At 41.6% G+C, this 27400-nt stretch overlaps 1 protein-coding gene across 5 annotated transcripts in view; it reads left to right on the forward strand.

Moving 5' to 3' along the window:
* The first annotated feature begins 6911 nt into the window (after positions 1 to 6911).
* Positions 6912 to 27400, forward strand: part of LOC116313237 (von Willebrand factor A domain-containing protein 5A-like) — a 45403-nt gene continuing 24914 nt past the window's right edge. For all 5 annotated transcript variants that reach the window (XM_039598103.1, XM_039598104.1, XM_039598105.1 and 2 more), the window contains exons 1-11: positions 6912 to 7045; positions 16537 to 16584; positions 17164 to 17366; positions 17456 to 17678; positions 18284 to 18450; positions 18534 to 18648; positions 18775 to 18923; positions 19022 to 19110; positions 19211 to 19355; positions 20702 to 20781; positions 20872 to 20986. In XM_039598103.1, the coding sequence (XP_039454037.1) occupies positions 6982 to 7045; positions 16537 to 16584; positions 17164 to 17366; positions 17456 to 17678; positions 18284 to 18450; positions 18534 to 18648; positions 18775 to 18923; positions 19022 to 19110; positions 19211 to 19355; positions 20702 to 20781; positions 20872 to 20986 (1398 nt within the window). In that variant the 5' untranslated portion in view covers positions 6912 to 6981. The remainder of the gene's footprint in view (positions 7046 to 16536; positions 16585 to 17163; positions 17367 to 17455; positions 17679 to 18283; positions 18451 to 18533; positions 18649 to 18774; positions 18924 to 19021; positions 19111 to 19210; positions 19356 to 20701; positions 20782 to 20871; positions 20987 to 27400) is intronic.

Consider the following 27400-nt stretch of genomic DNA (forward strand, 5'->3'; position numbering starts at 1 on the left):
TTTGCTGGCAGTTGGCAACCCTATTAGTTAGTTATATGTAATTATAAATTAGGTTGTTTTATATTTTTGCTAAGTGGTGTAGGTTTAAGTTTATCATAAAGACCTTATGGCTTTTCCTATAATATCATGGTGGGCCGGTCACTAGTCAGAGTTTTTGTCCCAGTCCAGCCCTGCATACAGGGGCTAGGATCTTATAAACACTGGGGGCCTTGCCTAGCCCTTTTTTGTGATATTTATTCATGCATATGATATATAGAAGTAGTAGTAAAACCTTAAGAAAATTGCAAGCCTGCGTGCTGCCAGTATCTTTTTTTTTAGTTTGTCCAGCCCTAGTCTCATAGCTTCTGCTTCTGTTGCACCTTTTAAATTGATAGTCTGTCTTCTTCTTCTTCTTCTTTTCACCTTTCCTGTTGTTTTTTTTTACTATGAAATCTTTATCTTGATTTATTTTGTATGCATAGTAACCCGACATCATTTATTAGAAGTCACGAGAGTTTCAGAGTAACAGACAATTGCTGTCACACGGTAACCATGGTTACGCACTGTCATGCACACGTGTGCAAACAGTTTGAGACAGGATCATGGATGATTTCATCCTGACATGTTGAACTTGTGGGCATTTTTTACTACCCACGACCGTAAACCAAGATTTAAAAATATGGACAATGATTTGTGTGCAACCTTTGAGGACTCACAAATGCAATTTGACCACACGCTTAAAACTATTTTACAAATGCATGCATCCAAACCTGAGTACACACTGTGCACACAAATGTCTAAAACTTCACGCAACTTCCTTCTCGGTCTCTTAAAATCCATATATATATGTGTGGACGAATCGTCTGGTACGCACAGATCACGTTGCATGCCCACGTGGGGTCTGAGGCAAAATTAACGCTGCCAGTTTTGCACAGATTATCTGCAAACGTAAGCTGCATTCAAGTCAGTCACAATGTAAAACTGGGACGTCTGGGCCTCCACTGCCTTTTCTGTGTTTTTTTTTCCCTAAATAAACTGAACTCATAACTCCTTTACTAGAAAACATAGATTTACCAATTACAGACACTAGACAGTAGACGGCACCATCCTGAAATGTTCAGAATTATTAATTACCCCAACATTAAGGTAACCCTTCTGTTATTAGAGAATGGTAATATTAACATCAAAGTGTTAAGTGCACATTACCTTGGTTATATTCAGAACACACAGAGATTAGTTAGTGTATTCTCACTCCAGAGTAGGATTCACAGTGATGTACAGCCACGCTGTAGCTGAGCACTGGATGACTTTTCCAATCAAAAGATCGTCCAGCATGTAGCAGCAGATTATTCAAACCGTATATTAAGCTTTATAGGCCACTGTGTAGTTTCTCTAATTGGTAAATCACATTTTCTAGTAGATCTAGTAGATTTAGAAAAGGACACGTCCACTTTATTTGGAGAAAAAAAAGTCCCTAAAACAAAACTAAGCATTTGCATGCACAGAAAAGTTTTTGAAAGAAAAAAATTATGATTCTTGAAGCTGAACAAATTGCCTTCTATTTGTGTGTGGATTGAAGCATGCACTTGTGATTTCTCAAAAGTTGTACATATTTGTAAATCTTAGTTTATGCTTGTGGATCATATCGTAGCTTTTGCAACACTTTAGAGGCAACTTTCTCTCCATAAGTCTACGCTGCAACAGTAACAGGAGACAGCTCCTCTGCCAACAATGCTGAAGTGCTTTAGTTATAATAAGAGGCATTCAAACAAGTAAACTTAAATGTTTTTGTACATTCAAAGAGTAAGTAGAGTAATGTTTATTTATATACCACTTTAAGATATGAACAAGTCACAAATTGCTTTACAGAGGCAATAAAAAGTGGACAAAATGAACATGCTCAAATTATGTAAAATAACACAAAACACCAAAAAATTACTCAAATGCCTTTCTAAATAAATTAATTTACAGCTTCTTCTTTTTTTTAAAAAATCTCCGGACCTCAGGATTTGGTTTGAAGACTAGGTGTCGAGTAAACCGGGGTCATATAAGTGGGATCCTCTCCTCCTAAGGCCATAAAAGAAAGAATGAAGATTTTTAACTGATATGTAAATCTTACCCAAAGCCAGTGCAGACACTTTAACAATGGAGTGATATAAAATAATTTATGAGTGGGTTAAAAGCCTTACAGCAGCATTTTTGGCAGATTGGAGTTGATTAACAGATCATTTAGACAGACAAGACAATAGAGCACTACAGTAATCTAAGCGGAAGGAGATGAAATCATGAACAGGAATGTCCAGGTAACCATTTCTGGAAAAAGGCTCAAAAATAAACATGGCAAAATAAACCGGACAATGACATCAGGGTGTTAGACTGACCTTCTCACATGAGTCCAGAGCACCAGACATTCTGAGTCAGTTTGTAAATTCACATTGTTGCACTTTAAAGCCTCTTAACCATCAACTCACTACATCAACTGCTTTGCAGCACAGCTGCTGAAGTCACATGTTACAGGCCTGAATGCATTTGCCTTTTAATGAATCATTCTTTTATGGGGTTTGCTCTTGAGCCCCAGATGAAAACATCTGGGGCTCAAGAGCAAAACATTGAAAATACTTTGAATATATATTTTAGGTGTAACATTCGGGTTGAAACAGACTGAAACCGCTGATGAAGCATGTTTTTTTTCATGTTGATATTTGTTTCACAGGATCAAAATACTTTAATATATTTTTCATCTATTTATAACTAATGTGTTTCCAGTCATTGTTGTATAATTTGTCTTTATTTCCAGGAAAGCATGCATTAAAATTACACGACATACATGTTTTGTTTTTTCCTAAAGAAAAAGAAACACATCTGCTTCCACCTCATGCAAACCTAACCCCAGAGTCCTTACAATGTGTTTAGTTATATAAGAACGAAATAAGTTATCAGGTTTTTTGAAGAATATGAAAATATATTGGGTCACACAACCCAATGTTGGAGGTTTTGACTCATAATTTAAACATAAACATTTAAACTGAAGCTGTGCTATGTTAAATTATGTACTAGTGGTTATTATTCATTGATGGGTACCTGTAGTATTAACAACTTAAAAACTTGTGTGTATATACTCATTTTCCTCCATAACTTTCCCTTAAGCCATCAAGTATATGGTATGTGTATTTTGACTTTTGTTGCCATGATGCCAGGTCTCTCTTGAAAATGAGACTTTTAATCTCAATGAGATTTTTTACCTGGATAAATAAAGGACTAATAATAAATAAAAAGTACATCCTGTGTGTGAGCAGAAAGTGAGCCTGAAGGTGGACATTAATTTTATCAGCTTGGATCACAAAATCAGACAGAGTAAAAGTCGGTTTTTGTATAGTGCTTATAAAACTCTTATTATATTATTACTTTGAATGGCCAAGTCAGTCACCTGATCTTAACTCAATTGAGCATGCATTTTACTTGCTGAAGACAAAAAATTCGGACAGAAAGGCCCCACAAACAGGCAGCAACTGAAAGCTGTTGCAGTAAAGACCTAACAGAGCATTAAAAAGGGGGAAACTGTTTTAATTTCCTTTATCTGGTGTTATGACCCAGGTCATTGTTGCCGTGTGGTACTGTTACTTGCCACACCAGGCGGGGGCATTGTTTGTACTCTGTGATGTCTGTGTTATGTAAGTTTCCAGGTAGAGGCTGACCATTGATGGAAGAGGGAATGAGGCCAGCTACAAATTGGGACCTGAATGGGCAGGCAGCCCCTCCCTCCTACTTCCTGTTTCCAGTGAGCTGCGCATTTGGGGCCCTTCGTGCCGTGTGACTGAGTTTCCTAGAATGAGCTAAGCTGCAGTAAAAATAGTATAGAGAGTCTTTTATCTGGACAGCTGTAGGGGTGGGATGCCGTTTCTTTTACAACCTTTTTCTCCTGTTTTGGGTAGGGAGACAGGTTAGAGGCTTGTATTTTCCTTTGGGGTTGACACACTATAGGTAAGCTAGTTCTGATTCATTTCTAGTGTGTTTTGTTTGTTGTTTTGGCCATGCCCACCCTGACGCTGGCTACCTGTCAAATTAATAAAACGACTAGTCATTGTAAAGCTGTAGCTGTGTGATTTACTTCTTTTTATTATTTTTCTTGTGTTGCACTCCAGCCCCACCCCAGGCCGGTGTGTAACACTGGTGATGTCCTTCAGTCTTTCATTGCCTTAGGGGGCGATCGTGGCTCAAGAGTTGGGAGTTCGACGGTTTGAGCCCCGGCTCGGACAGTCTCGGTCGTTGTGTCCTCGGGCAAGACACTTCACCCGTTGCCTACTGGTGGTGGACAGAGGGCCCGGTGGCGTCAGTGTCCAGCAGCCTCACCTCTGTCAGTGCGCCCCAGGGTAGCTGTGGCTACAATGTAACTTGCCATCACCAGTGTGTGAATGGGTGGGTGAATAGGTGGATGACTGGTTGTGTAAAGTGCTTTGGGGTCCTTCGGGACTAGTAAAGTGCTATACAAATACAGGCCATTTACCATATTCTCCGTTCTTAATTTTGTCCAAATACCTTTGAGCCCCTGAAATGAAGGGATTGTGTTAAAAATGCTTCAGTTTCTCGCATCTTTAAGCAATCTTTTTGTTCAATCCACTGATTTAAAGCTGAGAGTCTTCACTTCAACTGCATCTCAGTTGTTTAATTTAAATGTCATTGTGGTCATCTACAAAACGAAAATTCAAAGTTGTCTCTGTCCAAATTTATGGATATAACTGTAGATCATCCAATCTTGGCACAGTACACAAATTTTCTTGGCAAACACTTTTCCTCAAAAATTTTCCACTTTAACCTAAAAAATTGAGTTCTTTCTCAGAACTTTGGAGACCCCCAATGCCCAGTGCCTGATCTTTTCCTTCTTTCACTGGCCCTAATAAGCTCTCATAAGCCAGGAGGAAATTTAGAGTTATCACAAAAAGCAACATATTTAAAGTGCCCTGAGCACCAATCAGCAGAGAGCTGAGCCAGAATTAAATACTCCAGGTAAGTGTTATTATTGCACAGATGTAGCAGCAGCAGGAGCCTGACGAAGCCAAACCCACTCACCGAGGTGTTAATGCTCACACACACCCCTGTCCAAACACTGCTTCCAGAGTTTGAGTTATGCTTTGAGGTGAGCCCAGTCAGTGGCTTTCTGTCAGGTCACTGCCTTGTCAAATCTACAAATACACACAAATTAAAACGTACCAAAGTAAACCAATCCCTTTTCTTTTCATCTCAGGCAGCACTGTCATAGGGTCTTTGGCAATGTTCCCTCTATTTTTTCATGTGTCTGAGCGAACACACAAACTCCCTGAGCTGTCCCTTGGACCACTGTGAGCAACAGCAGACGTGTGAACTGTGGTCACGCAAGCATCAAATCCATCCAAGTTACATGGTTTATTAAAATAATCAAATTACAGCATTTAAATTTATGTTAGACTACTTTTAATTAACTGCTTTAGCCCACGTACAATGAAAATTAAAAAAAAAAATCTTGTTCATGACCTGTGTAGTATGTTAACACTATTGGAAGTAAAAATAACTTGAACTCCAAATTTGAAAACACAACTCTTTCTTTCTTTCTTTCTTTCTTTCTTTCTTTCTTTCTTTCTTTCTTTCTTTCTTTCTTTCTTTCTTTTTATAAAGCTCTAACTTGTATTATGAGTTGGTTGGTTATAAGGAAGCAGATTCTCATATAAAACTCTGTGAACTGCTGGAGGTTACTTTTTAGGGAAGACTAACTGCAGAAAACTTGTTCTGAATTAGGTAAGTAATATAATTTGTGAAGAAACATGTTTCACTGCTTAAATTTTTTTTTCTTACAATAAATTATTGTTGGACCTCAAGTCGGTCATCTATGTATGCTAAATATGTTGTTTGGAACAAGGGTTACATAGTGTGATGTAGATATCTATTTATCAGACACCAAAAAATACTCCGACTATATTTTAGATAATGTGTTTGCACAGATGTAGAAAGTGAGATAACGATCTTTATGTGTTCTGTTATATTTGATTATCTTTGATTTGTTGAATAAGGCCAACAGTGAAGTGTGGGCCACCATTCTGACTCTAATCTTGCTTTATGTTCTCAAGATATACAGTATGAAAAGGAGAAGTATAGGAGCTTTTGACAATGAAGGCTTCCTCATGACTCCGTGCTCAGACTGGTCGTATCAATGAGAACAACAACTAAAATATTCTTTTAAACACTGTTTGATGCTGTACTTCTTTTGATTTGTTCTAATAATAACTTTTCTATTTTAGCAAGATGTGTGTCAGAGTGTGTGGAAGCTGGAAATGTCCTTTTGGGCTGCAGAGTGAAGAAAGAAGCTCTGGGTCTCTGAGGATTTTCTTAAAGTGCCTTCACCGTCAGGACAGGTCAACAGAAGCAGATCTACTTACAACATACTGCCTTCAGTTCGGTGTTGTGTGTTATAAATGCTGTTTAATCTGTCGAATTTTCTTTTGAACTATTTCTATAATCTGTAAGCCAACTGTAATAGAATGAATTGTTGCCCCCCAGTTTTAAAATACAGAAGTGCCTGTTAGAGGGCTAATTCTTGGTTGACCAACACATAACAAAAAAGGGTAGCTTGTGTAACGCTAAGAAAAACAACAAGTTAGTGTGTGATGTCCTGTTGTTCAATAAAGCACGTATCCACGTCCTTCTGTCCTGATCTTTTCACAGAGCCTAATCCAGAATATCACACCAATTATACAACTGTATAATGAAAGGTATGCACAGTAAATTACCGAATAATGTGGAAGAATAAGCTCAATTTTTTTAAAATAATATTTCTCAGCACTTCAGAGCTTTTGCAAAGTAAAAATGAAACTCACAGGTCTTCTCAAATAAACAAAAATTAAAAAAAAAACAAAAAAAAAAACCAAAAGAAAAATTTATTTGGCAGTTGAAGCTCCGCCTACCCAGTATATACCGTTTTTTTGAGACAACATGGAAATGGGACATACCCGACAGCACTGACTTGTTTCTACGATGGGGTGTGTAAACACTACTACAAGAAAAAAGAACTGTAGTCAACAACTACCTGTCCACACAGGTAAGCTTCTATTGCAATGATTCTTCATTTGGGGTCTCGAGTGCCATATTTTCATATCTCACAACCATCCCATTCTTTATGAGTTTGTCCGTCAGTTTATGTCACATCGTTGGTTTCTCTTTCAGTTTTTATTATCGCCTTTTGAAAAATGCTTTCGGGTCACAGACAAAAACACCCAGTTTCAAAACTATTTCAAATAGTTTTGTGTTTTGTGAAAAAGAAGTATTGCCTAAGCATAAAGTTATTATCCCCCAGCTGCACAGTCACTCACACTCACAAAAAGAAAGATACCATTTATCGTCTGCACGGAGAATCCTCTGTCGGGAAGTTATCAACGCATGGAAAAAGTCCTCGGTTTTCCATCTTAACTGGTTTTCTGGTGACGTTTTCCAACATTTCACTCTGTAATCCAGATTTTTCTAGTCGCAGATTCCTCACATTAATGCAAATAAGACGCTTGTCGAGTAATTAACATGCCGTTTAGACGATTTAACGGGTCAAGGATATTTTTTTTCCTTAAGAAAAAGCATGCACTCTAGAGTGAAGCTGTGGAGCAGACTAAGCAAAGATATGAAGCAATGTCCGCGCATAGCGCAGTTTAAAAAGCGGTTTTAGGATATGGTTTTTGCAGGGTGCGGGTGCACGAATATGTTGGTATGGGTATATATATCTGTAGGTTGTGTATCCTTTGAGGTGTTACTGGGATTATTGAAAATATGTATATGTGTGTATGTGTATATACGTATGTATGGATAGATAGAAACACACACACACACACACACACACACACACACACACACACACACACACACACACACATATAGGTATGTATGTATGTATATATATATATAAAAAAAAAAAAAAAAAAAAAAACACCCACCTCGCCCCTGCGGGCGGTTTATCCTTCAAGCTCGGGTCCTCTACCAGAGGCCTGGGAGCTTGAGGGTCCTGCGCAGTATCTTAGCTGTTCCCAGGACTGCGCTCTTCTAGACAGAGATCTCCGATGTTGTTCCCGGGATCTGCTGGAGCCACTCGCCTAGCTTGGGAGTCACCGCACCTAGTGCTCCGATTACCACGGGGACCACCGTTACCTTCACCCTCCACATCCTCTCGAGCTCTTCTCTGAGCCCTTGGTATTTCTCCAGCTTCTGTGTTCCTTCTTCCTGATATTGCTGTCATTCGGAACCGCTACATCGATCACTACAGCCGTCTTCATATATATACCTAAATTACTGGATCGGATATCGGCGAGAAATAAAAAATGTAATCCATTAAATATCAAAAAAGCACCTCACAAAACTTGCTACAGGCATAACTCGGCTCATAACCGTAGCACATCGGAGCAGTATGCGTCCAGCATTTCATCTCCGAGGAAGTTATCCCAGAGAGAAGTAAAGCAAGTGTGTAAGTTCATCTCTGAATGTTTGTAAACCATACCCACATTAAGCTTAACAACCGATATATGGAGCGACTGCCTCTCTCTCTCCCTCTCCTGCTGCTACTTCAATCATGAAACTGCTTAATGATCAGCTGATCGGCTTTTCTGTCGCGAGTCCGTCTCTCTTCTTTGTTTTTGGCCCACTTCTCACCAGAAAGAGGAAACCAGCGGCTGAACAACAGCAGAACGTTTAACCTTGATAAGCTGTTGTTAGAATTTATTTAATATTACTTTCTACACCAGGATCTTTCTAGCTGACGGCTGGTAACTGTGCAGGGGCGGCTCTAGCAAAGTTTAGCCAGGGGGGCCGATAGGGCATGAACATTGAAAAGGGGGCACAAAGACATACTTTTCTTTATTTTATTATTCTTGAAAAATAATTTATTTCTGTCCATTTTTTTCACCCTGCATCAAATTAAAGTTGATTACGTCGATTAAGCATCATGAGGTGGAGGGCGGGGGGTGGTTCCCTATTTTTTCTTGCTGGGAGTTTGCAACCCTGTTAGTTAGGTTGCTTAATATTTCTGCTAAGTACTCTTTAAAATACCAGAATAGGAAGGATGGAGTAGGTTTAAGTTTATTAGATTGATCAGTGTTGCTGAACTATGAAATATTTTGGGTGCAGTGTATTTTTTACATACAGGTATAACAGAATAGCTTTAGTGTTGTTGTTTATTTAAACTTGAGTATGAACGTATACAAAATGCAGCAAGATATTTAAAAAAAACAGTTTTATTGATTAAAAAACACACTATATCGGATTCATATCGTTATCGGCAGATATCCAAATTTATGATATCGGTATCAGTATCGGACATAAAAAAGTGGTATCGTGCCATCTCTAGTCCCCACCAATAATTTGATCTCTTCCAGTAAAGAAAAACAAACCCGATAGAAAGAAAAAAAACGATCTGTGAACGTGTCATTCACCCAGCGGTGCAGAAAGAGTTAAATTATGTCCTCTACTGGAGTCCTACCTCATGTGACAAATATGGCCAATGTGACTGGCTGTGCCTGTCAGGGAGCTCTGTTTAGCTTTAGCAGCGGCAAGCCTGCGCTGCAAGGACCTGCAAGGAGGAGAGGAGGATGGCAGCAAAAAGGAAGAATCTGGATATAAGAAAGTATTTTTCAAAGAAACCTGTAAGTCACTTAAAGTCAAGTTCACTCATAAAATATGTCCATCATAATAACGTTACAGGCTATGCTAGGCCATACATGCCAACACTCCAGATTTTTCTGGGAGAATCCTGAATTTCAGTGCCCCTCCCGAAAATCTTCCGGAGCCACCATTCTCCCCAGTTTCTCCCGATTTTCCACCCGGACAACAAAATTGAAAAACCATATCCCAGCTTGGCCCAGCCAATTCAAGTTTCCATCAATGGCTACTACTGCTGCAGCTACTTAGTTTTAATATTACTCTTATTAATCTTTCTGGGTCGCAAAATAAACTTTTAACATATTTTCAGGCGAGAATGTAGCTGTGTAAACTTCAAATATCTGTGTTATTTTACTTACATTATAATCAATCAGCTCCCTTTTGGCCCACATCGTCTAAAATTGCATGTGACCATGAATAACGTGTTGCCATGTCCACCAGGAGAGACTGGACAGTATAGATGTAAAACAAATATGCCAGCAGTTCATCTCAGTTAATGAGAGGAGACAGCATGTGTTTGGCTCCTTCACATAGTCAACATTGAGTTGTTGTGTGCGGCACCAGTAGTCCATGTCTGTTGCTGTAACAGTAGTTCATGTTTAGAATAAAAAATCCCAGCTCACTGATTTGATCGGGGCAATAAAATGTTGCATAATTTTGCTGAGAGATCTTTTACTTGGTGGTAATCTTAGATGAGTAGTTTTATGGACAAAACCTACCAGGTCAATCAGTGTTCCCTTAGTGCTAATGTGTAAGAGATGTTGGTGTACTATAACTGAACTAATGTTGTTAAGTCCTTAAAGTCATATTTTTTTATTGTCATGACTGTGTTTGAAGCTATTTTTATTTTTGTATGATACCTGATTTATATGGAATATGGCTGAAGTAAACTAAAGTCTAAAGTACTTAGTCAGTCATTTGTTTAATAGTAATTTAACATTATATAAATCACATAAAACTATGAACTATGCAAGTTTTTTTTTCTCCTTTTTTTTTTTATCAAGAAGCAAAGACAAAAAGAAAAAAAAAAGAATCAGGGCAGGGTTCGGTGGTTGAATCATCCGTCCCCACCAATGCCAAAACCAAATCTACGCCCTTGATATATATATATATATATATATATATATATATATATATATATATATATATATATGTGTGTGTGTGTGTGTGTGTATATATATATATATATATATATATATATATATATATATATATATATATATATATATATATATATATATATATATATATATATATATATATATATATATATATATATATATATATATATATATATATATATATATATATATATATATATAAAAACATTCCAGCACGCCCCTGCGGGCGGTTTATCCTTCAAGCTCGGGTCCTCTACCAGAGGCCTGGGAGCTTGAGGGTCCCATGCAGTATCTTAGCTGTTCCCAGGACTGCGCTCTTCTGGACAGAGATCTCCGATGTTGTTCCCGGGATCTGCTGGAGCCACTCGCCTAGCTTGGGAGTCACTGCACCTAGTGCTCCGATTACCATGGGGACCACCGTTACCTTCACCCTCCACATCCTCTCGAGCTCTTCTCTGAGCCCTTGGTATTTCTCCAGCTTCTCGTGTTCCTTCTTCCTGATATTGCTGTCATTCGAACCGCTTCCATCGATCACTACAGCCGTCTTCTTCTGTTTGTCTACCACCACTATGTCCGGTTGGTTAGCCACCACCATTTTGTCCGTCCTGCATCTGGAAGTCCCACAGGATCTTAGCTCGGTCATTCTCCATCACCCTTGGGGGCATCTCCCATTTTGACCTCGGGACTTCCAGGTTATACTCAGCACAGATGTTCCTGTACACTATGCCGGCCACTTGGTTATGGCGTTCCATGTATGCCTTGCCTGCTAGCATCTTGCACCCTGCTGTTATGTGCTGGATTGTCTCTGGGGCATCTTTACACAGCCTGCACCTGGGGTCTTGCCTGGTGTGATAGACCCCAGCCTCTATGGATCTTGTGCTCAGAGCTTGTTCTTGTGCTGCCATGATTAGTGCCTCTGTGCTGTCTTTCAGTCCAGCTTTGTCCAGCCACTGGTAGGATTTCTGGATATCAGCCACCTCCTCTATCTGCCGGTGGTACATACCGTGCAGGGGCCTGTCCTTCCATGATGGTTCCTCGCCTTCCTCCTCTTTCTTGGGTTTCTGCTGCCTGAGGTATTCACTGAGCACGCTGTCAGTTGGGGCCATCTTCGTGATGTATTCGTGGATGTTTCTTGTCTCATCCTGGACTGTGGTGCTGACACTCACCAGTCCCCGGCCCCTTCCTTCCGCTTAGCGTACAGCCTCAGGGTGCTGGACTTGGGGTGAAACCCTCCATGCATGGTCAGGAGCTTTCTTGTCTTTATGTCAGTGGCTTCTATCTCCTCCTTTGGCCAGCCTATTACCCCAGCAGGGTACCTGATCACGGGCAGGGCGTAGGTGTTGATGGCCCGGATCTTGTTCTTACCGTTCAGCTGACTCCTCAGGACTTTCCTGACCCTCTGCAGGTATTTGGTGGTTGCAGCTTTCCTAGCGGTCTCTTCATGGTTCCCATTCGCTTGCGGGATCCCCAGGTACTTGTAACTGTCCTCTATGTCTGCAATGTTGCCTTCTGGTAGTTCAATCCCCTCAGTTCTGACTACCTTCCCTCTCTTTGTTACCATCCGACTACACTTCTCCAGTCCGAATGACATTCCAATGTCATTGCTGTATAGCCTGGTAGTGTGTATCAGTGAATCGATGTCTCGTTCACTCTTGGCATACAGCTTGATGTCATCCATGTACAGGAGGTGGCTGACAACCGCTCCGTTCCGTGGTCGGTATCCGTAGCCAGTCTTGTTAATGATCTCACTGAGGGGTTCAGGCCTATGCAGAACAGCAGTGGGGACAGAGCATCTCCTTGGTAGATCCCGCACTTGATGGTGACTTGTGCTATGGGCTTGGAGTTGGCCTCTAGTGTTGTGTGCCACATCCCCATTGAGTTCCTGATGAAGGCTCTTAGGGTACTGTTGATCTTATACAATTCTAGGCATTCCAGTATCCAGCTGTGGGGCATTGAGTCATAGGCCTTCTTGTAATCAATCCAGGCTGTGCACAGGTTGGTCAGTCTGGTCTTGCAGTCTCGGCTGACTGTTCTGTCTACCAGTAGCTGGTGTTTTGCGCCTCTGGTATTCTTGCCAATCCCTTTCTGTGCCCCGCTCATGTATTGACCCATGTGCCTGTTCATCTTAGCCGATATGATGCCTGACAGGAGCTTCCATGTAGTACTGAGGCAGGTTATTGGTCGGTAGTTGGATGGGACCGGTCCTTCTTGGGGTCCTTGGGGATCAGGACCGTCCGACCTTCGGGTTAGCCATTCCGGTGTCTCTCGTTAACTAGCAGCTGGTTCATTTGTGCTGCCAGACGCTCGTGGAGTGCAGTCAGCTTCTTCAGCCAGTAGGCGTGAACCATGTCGCACACATACATATATATATATATACACATATATATATATATATATATATATATATATATATATATATATATATATATATATATATATATATATATATATATATATATATATATATATATATATATATATATATATATATATATATATATATATATATATATATATATATATATATATATATATATATATATATATATATATATATATATATATATATATATATATATATGTATATATATATATATATATGTGTGTACATATAAAAAAGTGCAAGGAGGTATTTCTGTAGTCTATTGATTACTAGATAGTGGAAAAGGGGTGGGATTAAATAAGCTTATGCTACTTCCTGCTCCTTTTTGAACATGAAAGTTATTTGTAGTTGTGGTTGCTCATTTTGTTTTGCTTTGTTTATTTGTCTCTTTTAATTCTATGTTGTTGTACTTTTTCAACATGTTCAAAATAAAGATTCGATTCAATCAATCAATCAATCAATCAATCAATCAAGGTATCAATGAAAGCACACACAAGATGGAGCAAAGTGTGCCGACTTTGTTCAACATTACTTGGCAACAGGGAAAGGGAGGCAGGTTGCACTGGTGCAGTTGTGACAGCTTCACTTGAAATGCCTTCACCACATCATACATGCCATGTCCATGAACTGACAGATTTCCTTGCTGAGCTCAAAAACTCTATTGAGAATTTTTATCCCAACTCAGCCAACGGACTTCTGTATGATAAGGAATGTCGGCAAACTCTGAATCTATTTTCCACATAAAAGACTGAAATTGACGGTGATTTAAACCTTTAGCTCAGATAAAATGTACGGTCTGCGTTACTGTGATCATTACATGCTCCATTTTTAGGACTTTACCACACAGCGTTTCCTGGTGTATGATGCAGTGATATGCTGTTAACTCACCAGTACATTTCTCCTCCTGCATCTTTACTAGATCCTACATCCTGCACAACACCAGTGCTCCATCTGTTGTAAGCAGAGATGGGCAGTAGCGCATGACTTGTAATGCGTTACTGTAATCTGATTACCTTTTTCAAGTAACGAGTAATGTAAGGGATTACTATTGCATAAACGGTAATTTACCGTTACTTTCATATATATATCCATATATATGCATATATGGATATATATATATATATATATGTATATGTATATATATATATTTTTTATATATATATATATATATATATATACACATACATATATATATATATGTATGTATGTGTGTATATATATATATGTATATGTATGTATATATATATGTATGTATCATGTTATATATATGATATATACAGTATATATATAATATGATGTATGTGTGTGTGTGTGTGTGTGTGTGTGTGTGTGTGTGTGTGTATGTATACACCAAGGAGATGGATGCTCTGTCCCCACTGCATTTCTGCAGAGGCCTTAACCCTCTCTTAACCCTGATATCATTGATAAGATTGGCTACGGATACCGACTACGGAATGGAACTGTTATCAGCCACCTCCTGTGCATGGATAATCAAGCTCTATGCCAAGAGTGAACAGCACATCGATTCACTGATCCACACCACGACGATAGACAGCAATGACATCGGGATGTCATTCGGACTGGAAAAGTGTGGTCGGATGGTAAGATAAAGAGAGGGAAGGTAGTCAGAACTGAGGGGATCGAACTACCAGAAGAAGACACTGCAGACATAGAGGACAACTACAAGTACCTGGGCATCCCACAGGCAAATGGAAACCATGAAGAGGCCGCTAGAAAAGTTGCTATCACCAAGTACCTGCAGAGGGTCAGGCAAGTCCCAAGGAGTCAGCTGAACAGTAAGAACAAGATCCGGGTTATCAACACCTACACCCTGCTCATAATCAGGTACCCTGCTGGGATAATAAGCTGACCAAAGGAGGACATAGAAGCCACTGACATCAAGACAAGGAAGCTCCTGACCATGCATGGAGGGTTTCACCCCAAGTCCATACCCTGAGGCTGTACGCTAAGTGGAAGAAAGGAGGACGGGCTCTGGTGAGTGTCAGTAACACAGCCCAGGATGAAACAACAAACATCCACGAATACATCACGAAGATGGCCCCAACTGACAGTGTGCTCAGTGAATATCTCAGGTAGCAGAAACCCAAGAAAGAGGAGGAAGAGGAGGAGCCATCATGGAAGGACAGTCCCCTGCACGGCAGATAGCGGAGGCGGCTGATATCCAGAAAGCATACCAGTGGCTTGACAAAGCTGGACTGAAAGACAGCACAGAGGCACTAATCATGGCAGCACAGGAACAAGCTCTGAGCACAAGATCCATAGAGGCTGGGGTCCATCACACCAGGCAAGACCCCAGGTGCAGGCTGTGTAAAGATGCCCCAGAGACAATCCAGCACATAACAGCAGGGTGCAAGATGCTAGCAGGCAGGGCATACATGGAACGCCATAACCAATTGGCCGGCATAGTATACAGGAACATCTGTGCTGAGTATTACCGGGAAGTCCCGAGGTCAAAATGGGAGACGCCCCCAAGGGTGATGGAGAATGACCGAGCTAAGATCCTGTGGGACTTCCAAACACAGATGGAAAAAATGGTGGTGGTTAACCAGCCGGACATAGTGGTGGTAGACAAACAGAAGAAGACGGCCGTAGTGATTGATGTAGCGCAACATCAGAAAGAATGAACACTAGAAGCTCAAGAAATACCAAGGGCTCAGAGAAGAGCTCGAGAAAATGTGGATGGTGAAGGTAACAGTGTTCACAATGCAGGAACTCCAGCAACAATTGAGGGAAGATGAACAACTTTAATAATTGACCAACGCATTTCGGCTTGTGGCCTTCATCAGGGTCATAGTAAAACATTGTAGAAAATTGCTTAAATACAAGACAGGAAAAAGAAAAAAAAATCAAATTAACCAGTCAAAACTTCATTGATAAATCAGCTGACATATAATAGGTACGTATTGGTTATTTGGTTAAGTCATGCCCAAGTTAATACTGGACTAGTTCATTAATGATGAGGAGGGGGGGAGGTGACATAACCCCCACCTGTCTGAAAATAACACATGCATAAGGTAACAGTGGTCCCAGTGGTAATCGGAGCACTAGGTGCAGTGACTCCCAAGCTAGGCGAGTGACTCCAGCAGATCCCGGGAACAACATCGCAGATCTCTGTCCAGAAGAGCGCAGTCCTGGGAACAGCAAAGATACTGCGCAGGACCCTCAAGCTCCCAGGCCTCTGGTAGAGGACCCGAGCTTGAAAGATTGACCACCCACAGAGGCGAGCGGGGAATTTAAAAAAATATATTATATATAAAGTAGAGCATTGTTCCAGGCTGCATAGACAAGATGTCTGTGAAGGTTCTCAGTCATGCATAGACAAGAATTATGTCTTGTTTTTAATATTAATATCACTATGTTTTTGTTTCACAGGTATGATGATGAACCGCTGTGGTCTGCTAACTCTCCAGAGGGAACCAGGTACTGACAGGAAATAAAGTTTTCTCTGCAGACTCTTTTCATTCATGTAACATGCATGTAACAACATGTAAAGACTTTTGTCAGTTGTAGTAACAAATAATAATATATAATTGTTTCAACCTTCAACATGAGATTTGCATTGAGGTTAATGGCCATTTTCATCTTCTACTGACCAAAGTATAAATAATAAAAACATCTGCATCTCCCACACAGACTGGTGAAGAGATACGCATGGCACCAAGCTCACTCTGTGAAGTTGACCATATGCATCCCGGGTAGTTGGCTGCTGCTGCATATGGGGACAAGTCATGCAGAGTATAACATTATAGTAGAAAAGCAAAGAAGAAAATTGATGGACAAAAACAAACAAACAAACAAAAAATAAACCCAATAAACAAATAAACTCAATAAAAATAGACAAACATTGTGACACTATTGAACAGTCAGGTTTAAGTACCAGCTTGTTAATGGTTGACTTTTGTGTGGCTGAAATGTAACACAAGACAGAATCTGTGAATCAACCGTTTGCAAAACATTTGTATGGTTTATGCATTTATTCTAATTTTGTTTGTCTGTCAGTTCCTCTGAAGAGCATTGAGGTGGAGCTGGAGGTGAGGGACCATGTGGCTACAGTGGTCTCCACTCTGAACTACGAGAACAAGGAGGACAAACCATTAGAGGCTGTTTTTGTCTTCCCTCTGCCTGGAGATGCTGCTGTCTGTCATTTCAGTGCTCAGATTGGACAGACACAGATTGTAGCTGAGGTGAAGGAGAAACAGAAGGTGAGCTGGACAGTAAATATAACCTGTTTATAAGTGAGCTTCAAAATAAACACAGTGAATGTCACTGACATGTGTCACCTGTGCTTCAGGCTCGTGAGGAGTATGATGATGCTCTGAGCTCCGGTCAGCAGGCCTTCCTATTGGAGGAGAGTGATCAGAGTCCAGATATATTCTCTCTGCGTGTGGGCAGTCTGCCTCCAGGAGAGAGCGCCTCCATCAGGTTGGAGTACGTCACTGAGCTGGCTGTGCAGGCTGATGATGGTCTGAGGTTCTGTCTGCCTGCTGTGCTCAACCCTCGATACCAACCTCAGGGTAGGACAACTTCAAAATAATTGGACCAGAAATGTTTAAACCACATTAGGTCTTTAACCAACCTTAAAACACTGAAAGAAGAGAGTATATGACAGAGAACAAAGTCAAGATCCAGCTTTATTTTGTAGAAGAAAAAGTGATATGTATTTGTGTCATATGATAAACTTTGTAAGAAACCAGAGGCAGATGAATTGAGTAATCAAAGACTCTCACTGTTTAATTTTTTTGTCAGCTTGATATTCTGTAAGTGAAATGTAAATACCGGTATTTAAAATTGTTATGGGGATTTTCTCATTTTGTCACAACTGTTAAAAAATAAGATTGTGTATGTCCCAGTTTGCAGTGCTGTCTATTAAAATTCAAGTATGTGAAACATTTGCAGAACATACAGAGCACAGCTGGACTGTTGAGTTGTAAAGCTGCTCACATAGATGTGTGATTCTCTATCACTTGTGCTCTGATAATCTAGTTATTTCTGAACAGCTGAAACGTAACTGTCTTTTTTTTTTTTTTAATAAAATGGATCAGAGGTTTTTAGCAACTGAAGTTTTTTCTTGTGAGCAGCTTTATTGTTTACAGTATTTCTAACCTGATACTGTGTGCAGGTAGTAAAGGTGCAGGTGTCCAGGTGACTTCTGTTCCAGCCTCTCTGGTGCCCTACAGTCTGTCTTTTTCTGCCCGAGTGTCCTCTCCTCGTCCAGTCTCTAAAGTAGAGTCCAACTGTTCCCTGGACCCTCTGCAGTACCTCAACACTGATCAAACCCAGGCCACGGTAGGTAGAGTGCTGATGTGTCTGCTGTGTGTGGTTGTTACTTATTACTGAGGAATAAATATGAATGTGTTTGTGGTGTGCAGGTCAAGCTGGCTGCAGGACACAAGTTTGACAGAGATGTTGAACTGCTGATTTATTACAAAGACGCCCACCAGCCCACTGCTGTGGTGGAGGCAGGACAGGCCTCTGCTGAGCCGGGTGAGTGAAGTTGTTGGTTTGCAAATAAAGATTATTGATCCCCGTTCTTCATCCTAAAAGTTAATTGTGTTGGAGCTATTATAAAATTTAATCTTGACATTTTTCTGTCCTTTTCATGTGTTTCAGGCTCTCTGATGGGTGATCCAGTGGTGATGGTGAGTCTGTACCCTGAGTTCCCCCAGTCTGTGATGTCTTCAACGGCTTCATGTGGAGAGTTTGTGTTCTTAATGGATCGATCTGGAAGTATGAGTAATACTCGCATCCGCAGTGCCAGGGTATTGATCGTTTGTTCTTACAGTCATATTAGATAGATATTCTATCACAGCGTTCCTTTCACACAGTGGCCTCATCATCTTTTCCTTCTTCCCTTCAGGATACTCTGCTCCTCCTGTTGAAGAGTTTACCAGTGGGCTGCTATTTCAACATTTACAGTTTCGGGTCCAGATATGAACACATCTTTCTGTAAGTCTCTCCCTAATATCAGTCAGCCCAAGAATGGCCCTGCTGTCTTTGTTAAACTATCTTAATGGATGTTTTGGTGCATTTGTTCATTTGATGGCAGTAAGAGTGTGGAGTACAGCCAGCAGACCATGGAGGAGGCTCTGAAGAAAGTTGAGCAGATGGAGGCTGATCTTGGTGGAACGGAGATCCTGCAGCCCCTCAAACATATTTACAGCCAGCCCTGCATTCAAAATCAGCCCAGACAGGTAAAACATACAGTGGGACACTTTCCTAGTGTAGTTATGTCTCAGGTTGTGCAGCAGATAATTTGCTCATCAAAACGTTTGTGGTTTGATCCCGGCCACATAACAATGTGTTCCTGAGCCCCAATGCGCATGATGTAGAGTGAGTATGTGCGTGTTAATGCTTTATAGAAAGCACTTCAACATAGGAAAAAGGGCCTGTATTCAGCAGTTTTTTTTGTGTATAGGTGAATGAGACATGTTGTATAAAGAGATTTGAGTGCTCAAGCAGAGTAGAAAAGCACTAATAAGTAGGAATGGGTATTGTTTAGGTTTTATCCGATACCAGTACCTGGTACTTTTGAAACGGTGCCGGTGCTTAAACGGTGCTCAAACCAGTGCTTAAGGAATGGAGAACACAAAATTTGTCCAAAAACCTCTCATGTTCAGCTGTTTTTTGTAAAAAGATAACAATGTTAGCCTTTTCTGCAGCTATAGGGCATATATGGTATCACTCTTGGCTGGAAGCAGAGCTTAAACAATGGAAAAAAAAAACAAACTTTGTCCAAAAACCTCTCATGTTTAACTGTTTTCCACTTTTTCTTTGGTCATTTTAGCCTTTTTGGCCAGGGTGAAGGGAGTATCTGCCATCAAACAAGAAGACAGCCGCATGTAACTACGACGGTGTTTGCTAGTTCACCTTACATGCATTAATGTAATAATGTGGTTAGCGTACTCAACGTAAATTACACACGAACAACATTAAGCTACTCACGCAGAGGAGAACGGCTGCTGCTGCCATCATCATCCGTCATCATTTCTGCTACACTGGCAGGGCTAGGGGCCAGGACTCTACGGGATTTTTTGGGGGATGTTGCTAACTCCGGGTCCGATAACAGGCAACCCACCCGCAGTAGATGTGCACGGTGAGGTCTCGCAGCAAGCTATCAAATACGGCGCATTTCTCGGCTTTTAAAAAAATGCTATGCGTCGCCAGGTGTTTCATCAGATTTGAGGTGTTACCTCCTTTGCACAGTATCACAGTATCAGCTTAAAGCACTTGTTGCAGGCTGCTGAGTTTGCATCTTTTGCTGTGAAGTACAGCCAGACTTTTGACCGCTTCGCCTTGGGCATTTTTAATCTGTAGCTCTGCTCAAAGAACATACGTACCTGGGCCCGCCTACTATCCTCGGAAACGTAAAATGATTGGCTAGAATCTAAAGTGTATGACATCTCAGGGAAAAAAAAGCACCGAAATAAAGCACCGAAATGTGCGCTGCTTTTCGGTCTGGTAACTACAATTTATGTTTGCTCTCAAAACCACATGCTTGTTTCATATTATGTCCTTATGTGCCAACTCTCCTCTCTAGTTGTTTGTCTTTACTGATGGAGAGGTGGGGAACACCAAAGAAGTGATCGATCTGGTGAAGAAGAATTCAGGTTCTCACAGGTGAAACCACAAAAACACAACTATATCTACACAATTACCAGAATATCCAACATGTCCTCTGTGTACTCAAAGAAAACTGTTGTATTGCAGGTGTTTCTCTTTTGGGATTGGGGAAGGGGCCAGCTCTGCTCTCATCAATGGGATGGCCAAGGAAGGAGGAGGTGACGCTCAGTTCATCACGGGGACTGACAGGATGCAACCAAAAGTATGACATTAAACACAATTATGAAGGAGGATAATAACACCATATGAATTCTTACTAACCATATTTAACCAATTCATAAACGATACTACATCTTATTTTGCTGTTTTTGTTAATTGTAATAAATTCAATCCAAGGTTTGTGTTTGACACTATCAGCAGATTGCTTAATCTGCCTCAATCTGCTTTCCCTGCCATGACTGCAAACAAGTCTGCACGTCTTCAACTGGCCCAAGTCTCTTCAAATCAGTTGTCTTCTCCGAGTATAAACAAATTTTCTCAACAGATTTCCTTGACATTATTTCACACATGACAGGGCTCTAGAGTGCGACCGATTGGGTCAGAAATGCGACCAAATTTTTCAGTGGTGCAACTAAAAAATATTTGAAAAAAAAAATCTCTGCAACTCTCTGTGTGGTCAACTACAGAAACACATTGTGCCCCTATCGTGGACTAAACCAATCAGAGATAGTCAGGGGCGGGACCTCTCTGATTGGCCGTGGTCCAGTTGAAAGTGCAGTTGGAAGAGGGAGGTGAGTATGTTGAATAAAGCAATATCGATTCATTAAATCCTGAATTGACTTTTAAATATAACTGTGTTTTGTCAGAAATGCCAGATTCTCAGATTAAAGCTCACCAAACTATTTCAACAACCACCAAACAGCAAATGAGAGCAGGTACACGGATTCCACACAAAGACGTAAACACAGAGCGGACCTGACACATCAGAATCAACTTTCTCGACTTTCTCACCCGACGGCCCGTAGACGACAGCCTGTCAGCCCGTCAGCCCGTCAGCGATTCTGATGCGTCGGGTCCGCGCTGTGTTTACGTCTTTTTGCGCTGATTCTGAGCTGCAGGTTTTGTCTCTCTCCAACCAAAATTCAGGGAGCCGGCAGCAAACTGCGCTTCACATTTGATCAATGTCGTCATGAATTCCCTCTGAGTTTTGCTGTTTTGCTTCCACAACGATAAAAATCACACTTCATGCACAACTCTCTCTCTCTCACTCTCTCTCTCTGTACTTCAAGAACAGTTTCCTGTCTCAAATCTCTGTTTTCTGCATTTTCCATTCGCTTATTACCCACCAGTCTACCGTTGTTTACAGCGCTGTTGGCTGCTGTCTTTTTCTTTTCTTTTTTTCACTTAAATGACCTCGGACAAGAAAGCCTATTTTTTTTCTGTTGTTCAATACTGAAGAAATTTTAACTTTTTAAAATTATGCAAAATTGCGGAATATTGCAGAATATTTTTAAGGTTATCTGCTATAAAACGCCAGACCAGGAAAATGTCCTTTGTGTTTTTCTGTGTTTTATTCTCAGTTACTTTGACACAAAGGCATCTGCTGTGATGTTCACAATTCTGATGAAGTCTCACATCTATCAGTACTGATAAATGATCAGAATTATAATATTTCTGACTGTCTGAGGCTAAATTGAATCGAATCAGGACTTTGAGAACCGGAATTGAATGGATTATAGAAATCAGTGATGATACCCAGCCCTAGTGAGCAGCCTAGGCCCGACAGAAGTGGATGTAGCGGTGGGTAATAGGGCTTTGGAGTTGACGTCACGCCGCAGTGCATTGTGGGATCGCGGTGCCATGACAGAAGGCCACAAATCAAAACAAACACACTGTGTTGGAAGCAGGACTGTCAGAACCATGCTTAAAATCAGCGCAAAAGACAAAGGGCTGTATCGCGACCAATTGCGCCCACATGCCAACAGACGGTACTTGGAAAAAATAGCGTGCATCGGTAATGTGGAACCGTATGAAATAAGGCAGTGGAGCGGAACCCCAGGCAGCCTACCGCCGTTGTCCTATCCAGATATTTTCGCGTACCTTGTCTGTGGAGTCAGCGCATACATGGCAAATCATTTTTGGAATTATAAATTCCTGGAGACGCACATCTAATTCACAAACGGTTGGGTACAAGATTTGTCCATTTTTAAGCCTCCACGTTGTGAGTAGCCAGAGGTTGCACATAACATTGACTTCTCCTCAGCAGCTGCCCCCAAAATTGCTCTAGATGAACGATTCATGATTGATGCCAGCTGTGCGTTGCCATGTAAATAGTTTGCATTTCATGTGTACCTGCACATGTACTTGCTAAGTACATGTGAACAGATCTTGAATTAAAAAAAACAACAACATACTTACCCTGGTTTGACAACCACACTGGGGCACATATTCACCAAAACACAGCACACCTTAACATTCTTATCAAGCAGTGTTGTGTCTTCATCCTGACATGATATGAGTAACTCCTGTCCACAGCCTCCATGACATGGTGATTTTGTTGTTGGTCTTCTGTCAGATCTTCATCTATTACTTCTGCACGGGGCACACCTTCATACTCTGCAGCTGCATAATGAAAGCATGTAAGATAAAATCAGTACATACACATAAGTTAAATGTACACCGGTATTCCAGGTGCGTGATTCATCTGAAAGTTATGTGCAGATTAACGTACAATGAGCGCAATTTTGTATGTTTTTGGGGCGGGGGTTACCTCCGATGGGTGCTCTTTTTCGTACTCATTGCACTCGCCTTGCGTGCCGGTCTGAGTCTGACCGCTGCAATCCAAGCCTGATGTCTTCGTTTAGTAATATCGGATACATGAGATCCCTCCCGTTGCCTCCAGGAGGGGAAACGATGAAAAGAGAGGCCATTTTCCAGCTTCTTGCCTTCCCTATCGTGTGATCTAACGTTGCAACCGACAACACAGTACGTACGAACCATAGCTGATGCTTCTGTGTGCTTCGTTTGACCTACTGTCATGGCGGGAGGGGGCGTCACGCTCCAAGCACTATAAGAAAAGATGAAAAGAACTATTGATAACTTTTGTGTTAAGTTACGGCCTGATTGGTCTGAAAATTCATAGCCAGTGCTCTGACACGGTGCCATCAATCTTTGAATGCTGAAAAAGCAGCAGTGTATCCAGAAAACACATTATATGCTGCAATAAATGCACTGCCCAAGTGCCCCCTCTCCCCACTGCCTTTCAGCAGCATGCAACAGCAAACAGGTCGTCAGAGGAGACCGAGATGATGATTAAGTTTAACATTTTCTACAATATTGACAAAGCACTTTAAGCACAAGATTGTTAGTTAATAATCTAGAAATGAATGTTGTCTGTATGGACTGCAATTTCCCCCCCAAAAAAGTGCACATGTAAAACTGCGGTGTTAAGCGATACGGTTGAAAAATTTGAGTGCGCCTAACTTTTGTGCCGGTGCGCCCATGACAAAAAGTTAGTCTGGAGCCTTGCATGAAAACTTTTTCCTGCCCAACAGACAAAATCTCTCCTCTCTTCTAAATTCATTAAGAGGTTCTGTATGCCGTCTCCCCTTTGACACAAGGCCCAGTGTCTGTAAAGGTTCTCAGTCATCCATGTCATCGTAGTCTAAGGATCTTGTAAAGAAAACTGTCTGGACTTCTTTAAGTTGCTTGAAGACATTTCACCTCTCATTTGAGAAGCTTCTTCAGTTCTAAGGTCAAATGGTGGAGAGTCCCAGATTTAAACCCAGTGGGAGTTTCCCCCCAAAGAAGAACAAAGGACCCCCTGATGATCCTCTACCTAATCACATGAGCCAAGGTGTGAAAACGGGTGTGGGTCACAATCAGCCAGGGTTTCGGGTGAGCTCATTGTGAAACCTGGCCCCACCCTATCATGTGATTTCCTGAGGTCAGATGGCCCAGGATGTGAGTGGGCAATAAGGCGTCTGGGAAGGGATCTCAAAACTGGATTATAGATGGCAGACAGTTGGTGTCGTAAACCACCGCCTCTGTTCAAAGATGGTCGCTCACAGTGGACGTAAATGGCTTCTTTCACTCCTCTTTCAAACCATCTGTCCTCTCTGTCCAAAATGTGAACATTGGCATCCTCGAAAGAGTGTCCTTTGTCCTTTAGATGCAGATGGACTGTACCCAGAGTTGCAGTACCCTTCCAAGTCTACCCAAAACTGGCCACCATGACTGCACTGGTGCACATCTAAGATCCCCCTACCATGTAGGCTGGATAACCATCCACAAGACTGGCGTGTGGCAGGGTTTCGGACAGGGCGCAGAGAGAGCTGGAGTGCACAGGTTTATTGTGAGATGTGTGAAAGCTTGGGTGGATGTGTAGGGAGGCTGGTAACTTCAGTTTTACTGCCGTGATGGAGTCCACCTGGTATGGGCAAATGTACCTGGAAGAGAGTTTGCATAACAGTGACTTTAGGGGAATGTCTTTTGCAGCAAGCAACACCTTTTGCTCACGTAGCAGGTGTTCTGTGGCGGTCTGCATAACTGCACTGGCGCTCATCTTTCCAGTGTAATGTCTCTCTGGCCCGTGTCCAGACATGTTGACATCGCCACTACTGTACTCTCTGTATGTTTCTGGGAATAAAGTGGTTGTTATCCTAAGGAGATCTCAAATGCAGAAAAACCAGTAGTGGATGAAGTGTGAGGTCTGTGTGCATACTCCACCCAGACAAGATATGATGAAGGGTTGGTGGAAGTGAGACAGCGAAGTATAGCGTCCAGCTCCAGATTCATCTGTTCTGTTTGGCTGTTGGTCTGGGTATGATATCCTGACCTGGATCTGATAGACTGACCCGGCCTCCTAATGCTGAACAGAATGACTTCCAAACATGTGAAGTAAACTGAGGTAGTCAATCAGACATGATCTCCACTGGAATACCGTGGAGTCGGAAAACATGATCAGCAGGTGAAGGTAGTTTTTTCAAGGCTATAAGGTGGCCTGACTAGAAAACCTGTCAACTATGGTGAGTATTACAGTTTTGCCTGAGGAAGCAGGGAGTCCAGTAAGAAAATCCAGAGCTATATGGAACCACGGTATGTGTGGGATGGGTAGTGGGTGTAGGAAACGAAACAGCACTGGTTGTGGTGTTTATTGCAGGCACAAATGGAAAATGAAGCTATGTAATCTTTCGCATCCTTTTTTAGTGATTCCCACCAAAAATGACGGTGAAGTAAAGAGACTATCCTTCTTACCCTGGGATGAGAGAAAAAAACGGGAAATGTGTATCCAAACATTGTCTCTCTTGGCTCTGACGGAGGCAGATGCATCTCTCCCTATCTCTCACCTTATCTTTCCTGCTTGGCTTCTATTTCCTTGTCTAGTCTCGTCTAACTCTAACCCTCAGAGAGTCTCTTAGTCTTGTTCTCTAAAACCTTAACAATAATGGATTTGATCAACTGGTCCCTGAACCGAATTGACACCATTTTCTCAATGAGAAGCCCAAGTTGAGGAGAGCCTGATTGTCCTGGAGGGACATTTCCTGCCGGATACACGATGGATGGGTGGGAGCAGTGGCGCGTCGTGTACTGGCAGGACTGTGGATTGAGGACATAGAAGATTTATACCTATTCGGAACCATGATAACAGGGTTCTTGCTGATTGGAGCTGGCTCGGCCCTGGCTTATCAAAGACTGAAGAAACCCCACAAGGCTAGCCATTATGATTGAAGTGATGGGACGGACTGTGAGTACTCAGACTGTTCTTATTGAACCAATGTGGATAAGATCTTAGAGAAGCTCATGACTCTTCAACAGGAAATTGACAGACCCGGTGACCAGTGACGGATATTTAGGCACCTTTTTCGTACTAAACGGAAACATCATTTCTCTCATCTGGCTACCCACATCGCTAAAAGGGCCGGCTGGTTGAAAATAACAAATTCTTCTCCTTGATTATGAGATTGTTATGGCTCTCTGCACCCGTATCCTTCATAGGCCACCTGTGTAGGCTGCGGACTGTTGACTTTCGCTGGGTGAAGGGACACTATCTCAGTTGAACACAGGATACACATACACATGCACACACACACGTACACTGACATAGATAAGTGCTCACCAACCCTCACCCATCCCAAACGCATGCGATGCTTTCCCCCACCCGATGCAGACGACGGGTCGACTGGACCAGTGCAACGTTGATTGCTGCAGGACCAGCTGCTGCTGTCCACACCAGAAGACTCTCACCCCACACCCACAGCTGTTGCTTGTGATGTTTTCATGATGTTATGATGTGAAGTTCATGTGATTTTTGTGCTGAGGAGTTTTTTTTGTTTGTTTGTTTTCTGTTCTCATACTGATCTCCTACTAGGAGCTCAGTCTGAGTTCTCTTTTTCTCTCCTCTATTCCTCTATTGTGTTGTAAATTTCATTGTTTTTTCTTTACGCTACATGTTCTGACCTCTCTACCCAATGTGATGTTTGTATGCGAGATATGACCTTCTCCAACCATACATGCAACATGTATGGTTGGAGGAGGTCATATCTCGCTGCAGGCAACTGCAAGTGGTAAATAAATCATCATCATCATCGTCGTCATCAGTGGAGCACTGTGGCATGTGCAGAGGCAGGTACAAACTGTCGTCCAGGTGGGCCGGTTCCTGGGTCAGATTCCTCTT

Source organism: Oreochromis aureus, linkage group 14 (assembly GCF_013358895.1).
Source record: "Oreochromis aureus strain Israel breed Guangdong linkage group 14, ZZ_aureus, whole genome shotgun sequence".
Lineage (NCBI taxonomy): Eukaryota > Metazoa > Chordata > Actinopteri > Cichliformes > Cichlidae > Oreochromis > Oreochromis aureus.